General features: G+C 39.3%; 1 protein-coding gene across 7 annotated transcripts in view; it reads right to left on the bottom strand.

The window, feature by feature from the left end:
* cenpe (centromere protein E) overlaps positions 1-13,146 on the bottom strand; it is a 187,293-nt gene that overhangs the window by 89,494 nt on the left and 84,653 nt on the right. For all 7 annotated transcript variants that reach the window (XM_038804475.1, XM_038804476.1, XM_038804481.1 and 4 more), the window contains 5 exons: positions 11,120-11,248; positions 10,759-10,866; positions 9,156-9,333; positions 5,923-6,077; positions 2,191-2,394 (listed from right to left, as the gene is read on the bottom strand). In XM_038804475.1, the coding sequence (XP_038660403.1) occupies positions 2,191-2,394; positions 5,923-6,077; positions 9,156-9,333; positions 10,759-10,866; positions 11,120-11,248 (774 nt within the window). The remainder of the gene's footprint in view (positions 1-2,190; positions 2,395-5,922; positions 6,078-9,155; positions 9,334-10,758; positions 10,867-11,119; positions 11,249-13,146) is intronic.

The raw sequence follows: 13,146 nt of genomic DNA, 5'->3' as shown, positions 1-13,146 counted from the left end.
TGGTGAGCCTGTGGAATCCATTACCACAGGAATTAGTTGATGCTAAAACTTTGAATATATTAAAGAGGCGGCTGGATATGGCACTTAGGGAGAATGGGATCGAAGGCTATGGGGAGAAAGCAGGATGAGACTATTGAGTTGGATGATCAGCCATGATCGTGATGAATGGCGGAGCTCCTATCTTCTATGTAAATCTATGTAAAAAGGGGTCCAGGGATAAAGCTGGCAACTACAGACGACTCAGCTTGCCTTCAGTGGTGGGGAAACTTCTGAAGTCTATAGTTTGGGACAAAAATCAATAGTCACTTAGACAAGAGCAGGTTAATGAAGGAAAGCCAGTATGGATTCACGAAGGGAAAATAATGTTTAACCTTCTCTAGATGTAAAGAGAAGGTTGGTGAGGACTATGCTTTTGAGGTGGCATATATGAATTTTCAAAGGCTTTTAAAAAAAATGTGTTCTCGGGATGTGGTCATCGCTGGCTGAACCAACTGTTGCCCATCCCTAATTGCCCTCGACTCGAGTGGTTTGCTAGGGCATTTCAGCAGAGGGATGAGTTAACTGCATCACATTAATACTGTGCCGCATAACAGACTTGAGCAAGATTCTAGCACATGCAATAAAAGAGAAAGTAGGCACTTTGATGTTAAAATGGCAGGGAACAAAGTAGCGATAAATGTTTGTTTTTCAGATTGGAGAAGATTTATAGTGGAGTTCCCCAGGGTCAGTTCGGACCCTTGTTTTTTCTTGCATAGATTAAGACCTAGACTGTGGTATTCAGGGAATGATTTAAAAATTTGTCAATGATGCAAAGATTGAAACGTGGTCAATTGTGATGAGGTAGGTCCTGAACTTCAGGAGGACATAGATATGTTGGGTGGCTAAGTGGCAGATGAAGTTCAATGTCGAAAAGTGTGAAGGGATATATTTTGGCAGGAAGAATATGGAGAGACAGTACAAAACAAAGGGTGAGTTAAGGTGCAGGAACAGACGGACCTTGATATCATTCAATATGGCTGGGGACGTTAGAGCAGTTAATAAAGCATGTAGCATCTTCAAGTTTTATTAACAGGAGCATTGAGTACAAGAGTAAGGAGGCCATGTTGAATTTGTATAAAACACTTAGGCCTCACCTGGATTACTGCATCCAGTTCTGTGCATCATACCAGAGGGAGGATGCAAAGGCACTGGAGAAATTTCAGAGGGGATTCGCAAGAATGAGTCCGGGCATAAAGAACTGTAGTTATTTTTTTTAAATAAATTTAGAGTGCCCAATCCACCTACTTGCACATTTTGGATTGTGGGGGCGAAACCCACGCAAACACGGGGAGAATGTGCAAACTCCACATGGACAGTGACCCAGAGCCGGGATCGAACCTGGGACCTCGGCGCTGTGAGGCAACAGGGCTAACCCACGGCGCCACCGTGCTGCCCAAAGAACTGTAGTTATGAAGATAGATTGAAGATGTTGGGATGGTTTACCTTGCTCCATGCAGAAAAAAACGGCTGCAAGGAGGGTCATGGTAAATGGGACAGTAAGAAACTGTTCCCACTCAAGAGAGCATCAAGAACGAAAGAGATCAGGACTAGAGGGTACAGATTCAAAATAATTAGTGAAAGGTGTTCGTGATGCGAGGAATAAATGTTTCAAAGGGTGTTTGGAGCATGGAACAAACTTCCTGGCAGGGTGGTGGAGGCAGGTTCAATCAAGGTATTCAAAAGGATTACTATCTGAAAAGTATGTGCAAGGTTACAGGGATAAGGTTTGGAGGGTGAGGTTAAGAGAGAGAGACTAGGTAGAATGCTCTTTCAGAGAGCCAGTGTAGACTCAGAGTGAAGAAAGGAAACTGCAACACTTAGACTCAATTTAAGAAAATTGTGCAACACTTTTGTCATAAAAGGAGCAACACCATTTGGCAATGGAGTTCTCAAAACAGAGAGGACAGGAGAAAACAGGGCAATAATGGTAATGCAGTGTGCATTTTAATTTTGTTTTCACTGAAGTCGTAAATGTATTGTCCAAAATCGGTTCGCTAAAACCATTTCTTTTAATTCTAGAAAGAATGCACGAGATTTCCTGATGAGAAAATATCACATTTTCCTTAATGAGCTTTAAAGCCCCTCAGGATTAACATTAATAGGTTAGTGGCCCAACCATCTAACAACTAGATCTAACATTTATTTTACTACCTGCTGTTCAGTTATCAAATTTTCTTGACGTTCCCTCTCAGATTGGAGACTGGCAAGCATTTCCTGGAGTTTGTTCCTATCCTGGGCAATAGCCGACATTTCTCCATACAAGTTCTCAAGATTTTCAACATTTTCTTCTTTATATGCCAACAAATTATCACGTTCGGAGGCGACACCAATTAGTTCTTCTGTCAGCTTTAGAACCTAGGTTCATATTCAAGGCAATAATCATTAGCTTTCACCAAATAAAAATGTACTGGCAGGTTGCTGCTCTACCTCCTCAAAAATTACCTTCAAAGCTATCCAGTTTCACCTGTAATTATCAAGACCCCCACACAAGATTTCACAGCCTCAACTTGCAAGAACTTGTCAACTATGCTATGCCCTTCCCTTTATTTACAGAGATTTTAGTCACCTTGCCTTTGCTTCAAGACTTCTCCTGAACTCTTTCACTCAACACGTCTGTAGCTTCAAGGGACTCCTCAGTTTACCTTTTCTTTGTGGATTTAGTCACCTACTCTGCTACTTAATTGACTGTTGCTCTCACAATGATATGCTAATTTGCTTTTCTAACACTAAGAAGCATTATCTAAATGGAAATAGCTGTTCCGCAACAAATGTGCCAAAGTTATAGAACATAGAGCAGTACAGCACAGAACAGGCCCTTCGGCCCTCGATGTTGTGCCGAGCCATGATCACCCCACTCAAACCCACGTATCCACCCTATACCCGTAACCCAACAACACCCCCCCCCCCCAACCTTACTTTTTACGACACTACGAGCAATTTAGCATGGCCAATCCACCTAACCCGCACATCTTTGGACTGTGGGAGGAAACCGGAGCACCCGGAGGAAATCCACGCACACACGGGGAGGACGTGCAGACTCCGCACAGACAGTGACCCAGACGGGAATCGAACCTGGGACCCTGGAGCTGTGAAGCATTTATGCTAACCACCATGCTACCATGCTGCCCCATGATAACCTAAACCTTAATTTTAAGTATAATTTATTATTTCATGATGCTCAATTTATATTGGCTAGAAGTCACGTAACACTTGCCCAGTTTTTCTGCCCGACGAGATTAAAAGGTTTGTAATCTGACATTGCAGATGAGTGCAATCTAGTTATTACATGCACCGCTAACAAATTTTCACCCATCCACCCATTGATTTGCACTCCATTTCAAAATCAGACTAGAGAGAAGGGCATGTTAAAAGAACTAATCACTGATATCTAAACAGGTTCAACTGTGCAGAAAACATTTTAGCTTTTATTAACAGATGCATACAAATGAACAGGTTCTGAAAATTGTCATAAAATAAGTGCATAAAGTGCATAAAATAATCAAAACCATAACCAACATAGGCATTAATTAAACCACAAGAGTATAAAAACAATGGCAAGCAAACTCGAAAAAGTAAACGGCACAAGAAAATTATTGCAAGCACCCTTTATTTGGTGGGCAACAATGCTAAACCGTGTCAGAATTTTATCAGTGCTCAAATTTTCACAAGAGGAAAAATTACATTGCTTGAAGGTTCCATAAAAAATTAAAGGGAACAAGGAGGGAATAAATATATGAATTGGCAATAAAGGCAAGAACATAATAAATAGGAACAGGAGCAGGCCACAGGCTTCAACTCCACTTTCCCATCTGTTCCCCATAACTCCCAACTCCCCAAAAAACTATCCATCTCAGCTTTCCGATGACTCAGCCTCCACTGCTCTCTGGAGTAAGGAATTCCATTCATAACGCTCCAAGAATGTAATCCTCTACTGCCTTAAGTGACAGACCCCTTTTCTGAAACTTTGTTTCTTAGCTCTGGATTCCCCCCCACAGAGAAAACATCCTCTCGGCAATTACCGGGTCTTTCTTCTGAACTCCAATAAATATAGTCCCAATGTACTCAGCTTTTCATCATAAGACAATCTCTTGATCCCAAGAATTAGTCTTGTGAATCTTCTGTGAAATGCCTCCAGTGCTAGCATATCCATCCTTAAATAAGGAGGCCAAAACTGTGTGGTCACACCAATGCCCTCCACAATTGCAGACTTTTGTTACTTTTATACTCAATCCCCTTTGCAATAAAAACAAATATTTAAATTTCCTTCCGAAGTACTTACTGTATATTCCTAACATTATGTTTCATTTATGGAGGTACCCAGGTTTCTCTGTACCACAGCATTTTGTAGGCTCCATTGAAATAATATTTTGCTTTCTTATTCTTCCTATCCAAGTAGACAACCTCCCATGTTCTCACATATTCCCATCTGCCTTTTTTCCTCCGCTTATCTATGTTCCTTTGACGTGATATGGAGATACTGGCGTTGGACTGGGGTGGGCACAGTAAGAAGTCTTACAACACCAGGTTAAAGTCCAACAGATTTGTTTCAAATCACTAGCTTTCGGAGCGCAGCTCCTTCCTCAGGTGAATGTCAGGAAGGAGCTGCGCTCCGAAAGTTAATGAATCGAAACAAACCTGTTGGGCTTTAACCTGGTGTTGCAAGACTTCTTATTATATTCCTTTGTAGATGCTTTATGTTCTCCTCACAACTTGCTTTTCCAGCTATCTTCGTATCAACAGTAAACTTGGCTATAATACACTCAGTCCAATCTTGATCATTATTAATAGTTTGTTATCCAACTATTTCCTCCAATTAAATATTAGCAAGACCAAAAGCCATGGTTCTGGATCTTCCAAATCCTGTTCCCTAGCTACCAACTCCACCACTGGCAAAATCTAAAACTAAACCATTCTACTTTCAATTTGTGTGCCATATTTGACCAAGAGATCTGTTTCCAGTCTCAATTATGCAATTACCAAGACCGCCCAATTCCAACTACCTAATGCTATTCAACTTTGTCCTCATCTCATCTGCTGCCAAGACCATCATTGACGCCTCCTTTACCTCGAGATCACTATTCCAATGCACTGCTGGCTAATCTTGTATATTTTCCCCTCTTTAAACTGGAGGTCACCCAAATCTCTGCCTCACAATCTTACAAAATTGTACTAAAACTCTATTTCCCCATAAACTCTGTGCTCGTTGACCTCCTTTGGCTCCCAGGCAAGTCTTGATTTTAAAAATTCAAATTATTTAAATCACTCAACGTTTCACCCCATCTCAAGCAACACCAACCCTCCCCATAATATGTTCTTGTGTATCATCTTGGAAGGTGATTTCAGTTGTTATCTTTTATCTGGCAATTTATCAAATGCCTTTTCGAAATCCAAATAAACTGCCACTCTGCTTTTTAGATTCTCAAAAAGATAATCTGAAATTTGTCACAATGCCCTTGTCATAAAACCATGTCAGCTCTACTTGATTGTATTATGATTTTCTAAATGTGTGTTGTTAATTCCTTAAGGGATTCCAGCATTTCCCCAATGACAGATATTGGGCTAAAATGCAGGAAAAACTCACTTCCAGAGGCCACCGTGGAGAGAGAAACAGAGTTAATGTTGAGTCCATATGACTTCAGTCATACTGACCTGAATTGTTAACTGTTTCTCCCTGCACAGCAATTAGGCGAATAAGTTCCTCCCTCCCTTTTGCCGCAATTTCCTACCATTAGTGGGACACAAATTTGCCTATAACAATAATTGAACTTTAGTTATTTGAACCTTCTGGGCATGTGGTAGGTAAGTGTATACAGCACAAGTTCTTAGTAACATAGAGGCATAAAAATCAAGCATTCTCTACAGTACTCATTGTACCATTATTACCTGTTTTGTTAATTCGTCGACTTTTTCAGGCAGTGATTTATATTGAGACAAAAGGGATGCCTCTTCCTGCAGGCTACTCTTTTCTTGCTGTGCTTTTTCCAACCGTTGTTTAAGATCAAAAATATCCTTTTCCAAATGAACACGTTCCAATAAATCTAAGATTATAAATTGAAGGTAGCATTAAAATGCTAATTGACAGTTTCAATGTACAAGGACAAAAACAGCTAAAATTCTCATCTGCTTGATTTTCAACATTAGCAATTGACTTTTTCCCCATCAAAATGGATAACATATCATCTATCAATAAGTATCACCCCCTCCCTGCCGAACCTCCTGAAAATTTTGATTATGGCTTAATCTAGTTGCAGATGGTTTTTATTTTTACTTTTGGTTTTAATATTTCACCTTTACTGAACAACTTAATATCCAGATAGTGCTAATGCTAATCCTGAATTGGGGGAAGACTGGTGGTGGAGGCAGGAAGGAAGCAAGTGAAGGGAATTTCTAGTGACGTTTTGATCACGAGAATCCAGTGAATCGGTGTTCAGAGTACAGTCTTTATAATTCCCATACTCTGTTTCTCCCGAGCTGTTCCATGCAATCGCAAAGGTTATCACTCAAGCTGTTCACAAGGTTCCTCCTTTAAAGATACCATTCAGGCATGGGTGCTGAAAAAACATTTAAAGTTACTCTGCATGGAAATAAACAGAAAATTTGGAAGCACCATTGTCCATTCCCCAAGACCTTTCAACTCCTCTGCCTATACTGTTAAGAGTTTGCAGATTCTCCAAAACTGGCATAACATTTTTTTTTAAATTTCAAGATTTGGTGACAGTCAATATTGGACTGCATCAACTCTCCAAATCAGCATTTGCAAACTTCAGAAATACTCTAGTAAATAATGGCTCATGCTTTACTTCTCTTGAATAATATGGATTATTATTGAGAAGAAGAGAAGCTCAAACATCGAGGAAGTACATAAAACTCTTTTTTTTTAAAAAACATTTTTTGATGAGTTGGTGGTTTAAGTGGAACAAAATGGTGTGGATTTCATTCTAATATTACAAGGGTGTGATTTTTGAAAAATTCATTGCCCCTTTTTTTGGTTTAATTATTTTTTCCAGTTTATCTTGCACTGCCCTGAAAGGCTTGACACGATTTTCCATGATGAAAATGTTTAGCCTACTTGTTCTTATCAACAGACATGAAAGACCTTTAGTGAATCCATTTTATAATAATTGTAAAGAATTTGAGTGCCAAAGCAAACAGACTCTTCCTTCTAATAGGTATAGTGCATTCATACACTTTATCAAAAGAATATTTTTAATTCCTTTCGAGTGGCAGCAATAAAGAGACGCTTGCCAGATTGGGGCTCTCCAAACCTCTAATGGAGAGGAACAGAGCTGAAGAGGGAGCATTCTTGCACGTTTAGCTCCCAAATTGCCCTTCCGTTGGGAAAATTGCAACATTCCAACTTATATTGAAGGAAGTTCATCAAAGACCGTGCAACATTAGTCAGAGCAAGGGCATGATATTTGCAAAAGATGATCAAGTTTGTTTTTTGCAATGATGGTTTCAAACTGATCAAGCAAATTACAAACAGCCAATTAGCAAAATGTTTCACGATCCATTTAATAACAGGTTCTTCAGTAATGAGACCACCATACTGATTCCTTTTAAATGAACTTCCCAAGTTTTAAGCTGCACAACTTACCTTTGGGGAAGTCCAACAGCGAAGGTAACAGAGTTTTCAGTTTTATTGTGCACCAGCTCAGTAATATTGGTATTGTGCAACAAGGGCTGTGAAATCTTATTTTTATAGCAACGCTAGTACAGCCAACAGGCCAGCACATCAAGCTTTTGGTTTCATATGTACCAAACCCAAATGTATTTCACACCTGCTTTGGGCAGTGCAATAGCTGTGCTCACTAGGACACATCACAGACTCAGCCAAGAATGCACACAAGAGAATAGAAAATAGACTACCTTGAATGACAAAAGAAAATTAAAATCCAGCTGACTACTTGAATAAAAAATATGGGTGGTCAGGGAGGAATATTCAGGCGACCAATGTCATCAGGCAGCACAAGCTCACTGCTCACTTTAAAGACCCAATTCAGGGCCAACCAATTTTCAGCACTCAAGAGGCAGTTATTTTGTCGGGCCAAGCCAGGATGGGAGTTTGTTGGGGAAGTGAGCAGGCCAACAGTGGGCCCATTTGTATTACTTTAGGAGTAATTAGTTCCAGTATCTTCGGCTCCCATAAATTTATATCTACACATTTGAAGGTCTTGCAACAACTCTTTTAAACCTAACTACACCAACTGCAAACCTAATGCCGAAGAGCATGAATGGGCTTGCCTGCCTTTTGGTACACAAACATGATGTGGGGTCTTAACAATGGCGTAGGATCCCAATTTAAATATTGAAAAAGGCCCATGTTTGCTTTGCACAGGACTGCTGGCCCACTGAAATCGACTTGATAACCGAGTCAAGCTGGCTTCACACAAGCAATATCAGGGAGGTCAAATCATCCTCCATTTTTTTGTTTGGCATTAATCCTATACAAGGGCTAACAAGCTATATTCATATGATTAATGGATCATATAGAAGCAGATTTGATGTGCAAATAGAATTTGACTTTTAGTCGTCTCATTCTCTGAAATACAAGCAAACTTGTTGATTATAAGAAAAATTGCCATAATTTCCGTAACACAAAGGGAACCAGATAGTACGTTTTCTCTTCCAGTTAGCTCTGAGGCAATGAGAGAAAGAAAAAAACTACCAGTACAAAGGTCGAACCATATTTTCGAGATAGGAATTTGGGAAGTGCAAAATGGAAAATGTGTAAAATTGCATTTTACTTTTTAAAAAAAAAAATTTGAAGTACCCAATTCTTTTTTTTCCCCAATTAAGGGGCAATTTAGCCAGGCCAATTCACCTACCCTGCACAACTTTGTGTGTTGTGGGGGGTGAGACCCACACAGACCCGGGGAAAATGTGCAAACTCCACATGGACAGTGACTGCCGTGAGGCAGCAGTGCTAACCACTGCTCCGTCCTACAATTCCACTTTTGACATTGCTTATTTTTTTCAATGAAACATAGAGCTATGAACTAAACCAAAAAAAAAATCTAGTTACCTAAACTGCATTCAAATATAGGCTAATGATAATCAATGACATTGCATAATGTGGTCCTTAAATGTGAAATAGCATATTACAGTAACAGTACCGTGAGGGACTTTTCCATCCATAAGTGACATTAGCTTGGTATTTTCATTGAAAGTAGAATTTAATTCTTTCTGCAAATCACACTGCATTTCTTTGTAGCGGGACCGCTCAGTATCTAGCTGGTTGCTGTACAATTGCACATCTTTCTCCATCCGTTGATAGCTCACCCTCATTTTTTCCTCCAGTTCACATAAGAAAGTTGAAAATAAACATCCTTAGAACAATATTTTCAACAGCTCAACGTTCTTCAAATAGCTTAGAAGTAAAACGGTCAGCAATTTAGATTTTCCAGCTCTTTGGCACACAACTGCAATGAATTCAGTCATCTTTTTGTCTATTTTGCCCAATGAAAAGCATTTCTCAAACCCTTTTAACCTAAAGGAATTTGCATTTATGATGGTAGTAAAAGTTGTGCACCAAGCATATGACAAATGGCCAATACAATTCTTTACAAAATTGCTTCACAGTTCTCCCACTTTTGGATCAGCATGAATACACACAAAGGCAACCAAAAGGCTTATTCTCTTTAGATCTGTAGCCAAGGGAGCTTCGTTTTTGTTGACTTGTTTTTCATAGCATCATATCTGGGATAGGTCCGAGATATTTTGATGTTGCTTGCCCCTTTGAAATGGGCATTCCACAAATGGAACACACAAGTATATTTAAAATTATTCAATCTGCATTTAGATTATTGACTCAAACCCAATGGATCAATAAGACTCTGAGGTCAATGTCCTCTAACAACGGCTTTGTGGGTTTATGGTACAGCCCGATGTTGAAAGTCCACTGAACTATTTATTTGTCTTTTCCCAAAATGAATCTGGTAATAACATCTATTTTAGATTTTCAGTGTGGTTTAGTCAGTAGTTTAGATAACCAATCAGCACCTTCCCAGCATTACAACATAATGCAACAATTACCTCTCACTCGATGGGAATCACATCCAATAATCTTCTGTGGTATTCAGTAACACCTAGAGTAACCACAATTTTGTGTACAAGAATTTTTCACACATTTATCACATGGTAATGTGACTTTTCAGGTACTGTTGGATTTTTGTTATTTTCACTTGCACTCATTGCCCAGACTCCTTTAATTTTCCTTTCCCCTCAATTTGTGCGAGCACCTTCTTCTTATTCATCCTTGCAGTTTCGTTTCACCACGTTCCTTGTTTCTCTGCTCCCAATATTTATCCTCTTATGCCCTTTCATTTCCTCATTCCTTTACACATTTAATCCTTACCCTTTACTTTTTTTTCCCTCCCTCCCACCCATTCTCCTTGCGTTTTCTATATGACAGAGTCCTTTTCTAACTCCCTGTCGCATTTTGCTTCCCTTAGGTCACTACGTACCATCTTGATATTGTGGCAGAGTTCAAATTGTTTGAGCCAGGCAGAAGATAACATCTAAGCAACATCTTATGTCCATCCGGACATCCCATAGGCATAGACTGTCTACTCGTTCTTGCTTTGTCCACTGATAAAATTTGGAACTCTCCCAAAAAGGTGCGATGTGGAGCAAGTCCAATGTAAATGAATAGCATTGATTACTCTAATGTGGATTGCTATACAAGCAATAAGTGAAGTTACACAGAGTTATTATTACCATTTCTTCCTTAAGCTCCAGATTTTCACTTCTGAAAATGGAAGATTCTTTCTTTGCATCGCGAGTTACAACTTCTGCATCATTCATTGATTGCTGCAACTGCTTGATCTAGAATAGAAGTCAGCAGAAACAAAAGTGAATAATAAATCTATTTTCTTTATAATCTAAAGAAATTACATACAAAAGAATCACTCCATGATCTTTGAAAAACAGTTATAAATTAAAAACTTTCATTTCATGATTCTTCACAAAGCTCAATGCAAGTAGCTAAAATTCTTCTATCTTCTTTGACCAAAGAATGTTGCAAAGACGCAACAGATCAAAAAATGTACATTTTGATACCACAAATCAATACTCTTACCTGTACTGTTAACATCTCAAGATTCACCTTGCCATCCGATACGTCTTTAAGTTGTTCCAACTGTTGTTGAAGATGGAGGAGATTCTGTTCCTGTTCTTTTAACCTCTGAGTTTTAGTCTTCAGTTCTGCCTGTTAAGAAATTAAAATTGCCATTCATGTCTCCTTGATATAATCTGGCACTTCTGAGATCTACAAACCTCTCGCTAAACTCTCTTTTCTTTACAAAGTAGTTGAATATTTTGTAGCCTCGCAAATTCACGTTCATCTTTTCCTGAATTCATTTAAATTACAATTGAGTTTTCGCTCTGCCACACTGTTGAAAATGCTTCGTCAAATTTACAAATTACCGTATATACTCGCGTATCATGCGATCCCTAAATTTTCGTCCCCAAAACATGATTCTATGCTATATCTCATGTATCATGCGAGTCACTTTTTTGGAAATTAATGCCCAAACTAAAACTTCCAAATGGTATCATTGTCTGTGGATTCGGCAGAGTGGATTCTGTTGTGAAAGCTGTTCGCGAATCGAACGGCTTTCCAGCTGTCTTTACTAGCGTCATTCTGCCACTTGACGTTTCCATTCATAAAAACGGCAAGTAAAACACCCGCGAATTCTGTATCGGAAAAAGACGGCCATGTATTGAATAAACTACCCATATGATCAGGAATACTACTCTTCAGGTTTTGACCACAGCATTCTGATGGGAAGATGTTCAGCCACTTGACGTTTCCATTCATGTTTTTATGAATGGAAACGTCAAGTGGCTGAACACCTTCCCATCAGAAAAAACAGCAAGTAAAACACCCGCGAATTCTGTATCGGAAAAAGACGGCCATGTATTGAATAATGTAACGAAGAATTATATACACCCTATGATGGTCAGTTGTACATTTTTTAAAATGTATTTATTATGGAAACGCGCAGATTTCAAAAACTGTGAAAGTATCATCTTTTCTCCAGGGTTGAAATTGCAAAGAGGAGGCACGAGTACGATGGGCCGAACGGTGTCTCGGAGAATTCTTATGATTCAGGGGGACATTTTCGTGTAAGCATGGACGCGGACCATTAACAATGACCACAAAGTAACAGATGTGCACGTTGCCCCCCATGGTCAGAGAGAGCGTGGGCATAGGCTTCAACCCTACAGTTCAAAAAAAATGCACAGGTCCAGGTTCGATAAGATGATATCGTATTATATAGTGAGCCTTGGGGAGGGGCAAGGGGCTGCAATTGGATGCACTCTAGTCAATGCAAAAAAAAAAACCGAAGTCAAAGCAAAAAACCATGTTCAGCAGATACTATTGGATTTAACATAACACATTATCAATGACAGCAGGACGCAGCCTTTGAATCTTTTAAACACAGCGAAACAGGCATCCGGTAGTAAACAGCATATATGTTCTTACTGTTAGAGTTACAGTCGCTAGCTAGCAATAATCAGACATTTTATTTGGATAACTTTAATAATAGTAGTCAGCACCTGAACAATGCCCCCTTAGATCATGATTGCCTTTTACTGCATCTGCTTAACTATGAGTTGCGTTATTTGCTTTATGAATCGAGTAAGCGGACTTACATATACATTACCAAACTGGAAGGATTAAATGAATGTCTTGATTTATCAGTAGTGCAATCCTTATTCTGTTTACTAAGCTGTATTTGTTTAACCAGCAGGTAGAGTGTCATTAACAATAAAAAGTGCAGGTTCCCACATGTTCTATAGATTTCCTTCCTCGTCGGAAAAAACAGCAAGTAAAACACCCGCGAATTTTGTATCTCTCGTATCATGCGACCCCCCAAATTTAGGTTACAATTTAGGTCTTCAAAAGTTGCATGATACGCGAGTATATACGGTACATCCTGGTGAGTGACAAAGGTAAACTATTCCTTATTGTCCTTCTCCACTTATTTGCAGCCTTGATATGGTTGACCACACCACCCTCCTCTAAAGCCTACCATTATCCAGCATGGTGGTGCACTCACCAGGTTGCATTCTTAACTAGCTAATCACTGTAAATCCTGA

Source organism: Scyliorhinus canicula, chromosome 8 (genome assembly GCF_902713615.1).
Source record: "Scyliorhinus canicula chromosome 8, sScyCan1.1, whole genome shotgun sequence".
NCBI classification, from domain to species: domain Eukaryota; kingdom Metazoa; phylum Chordata; class Chondrichthyes; order Carcharhiniformes; family Scyliorhinidae; genus Scyliorhinus; species Scyliorhinus canicula.
This window is presented reverse-complemented; position numbering and strand designations above follow the sequence as displayed.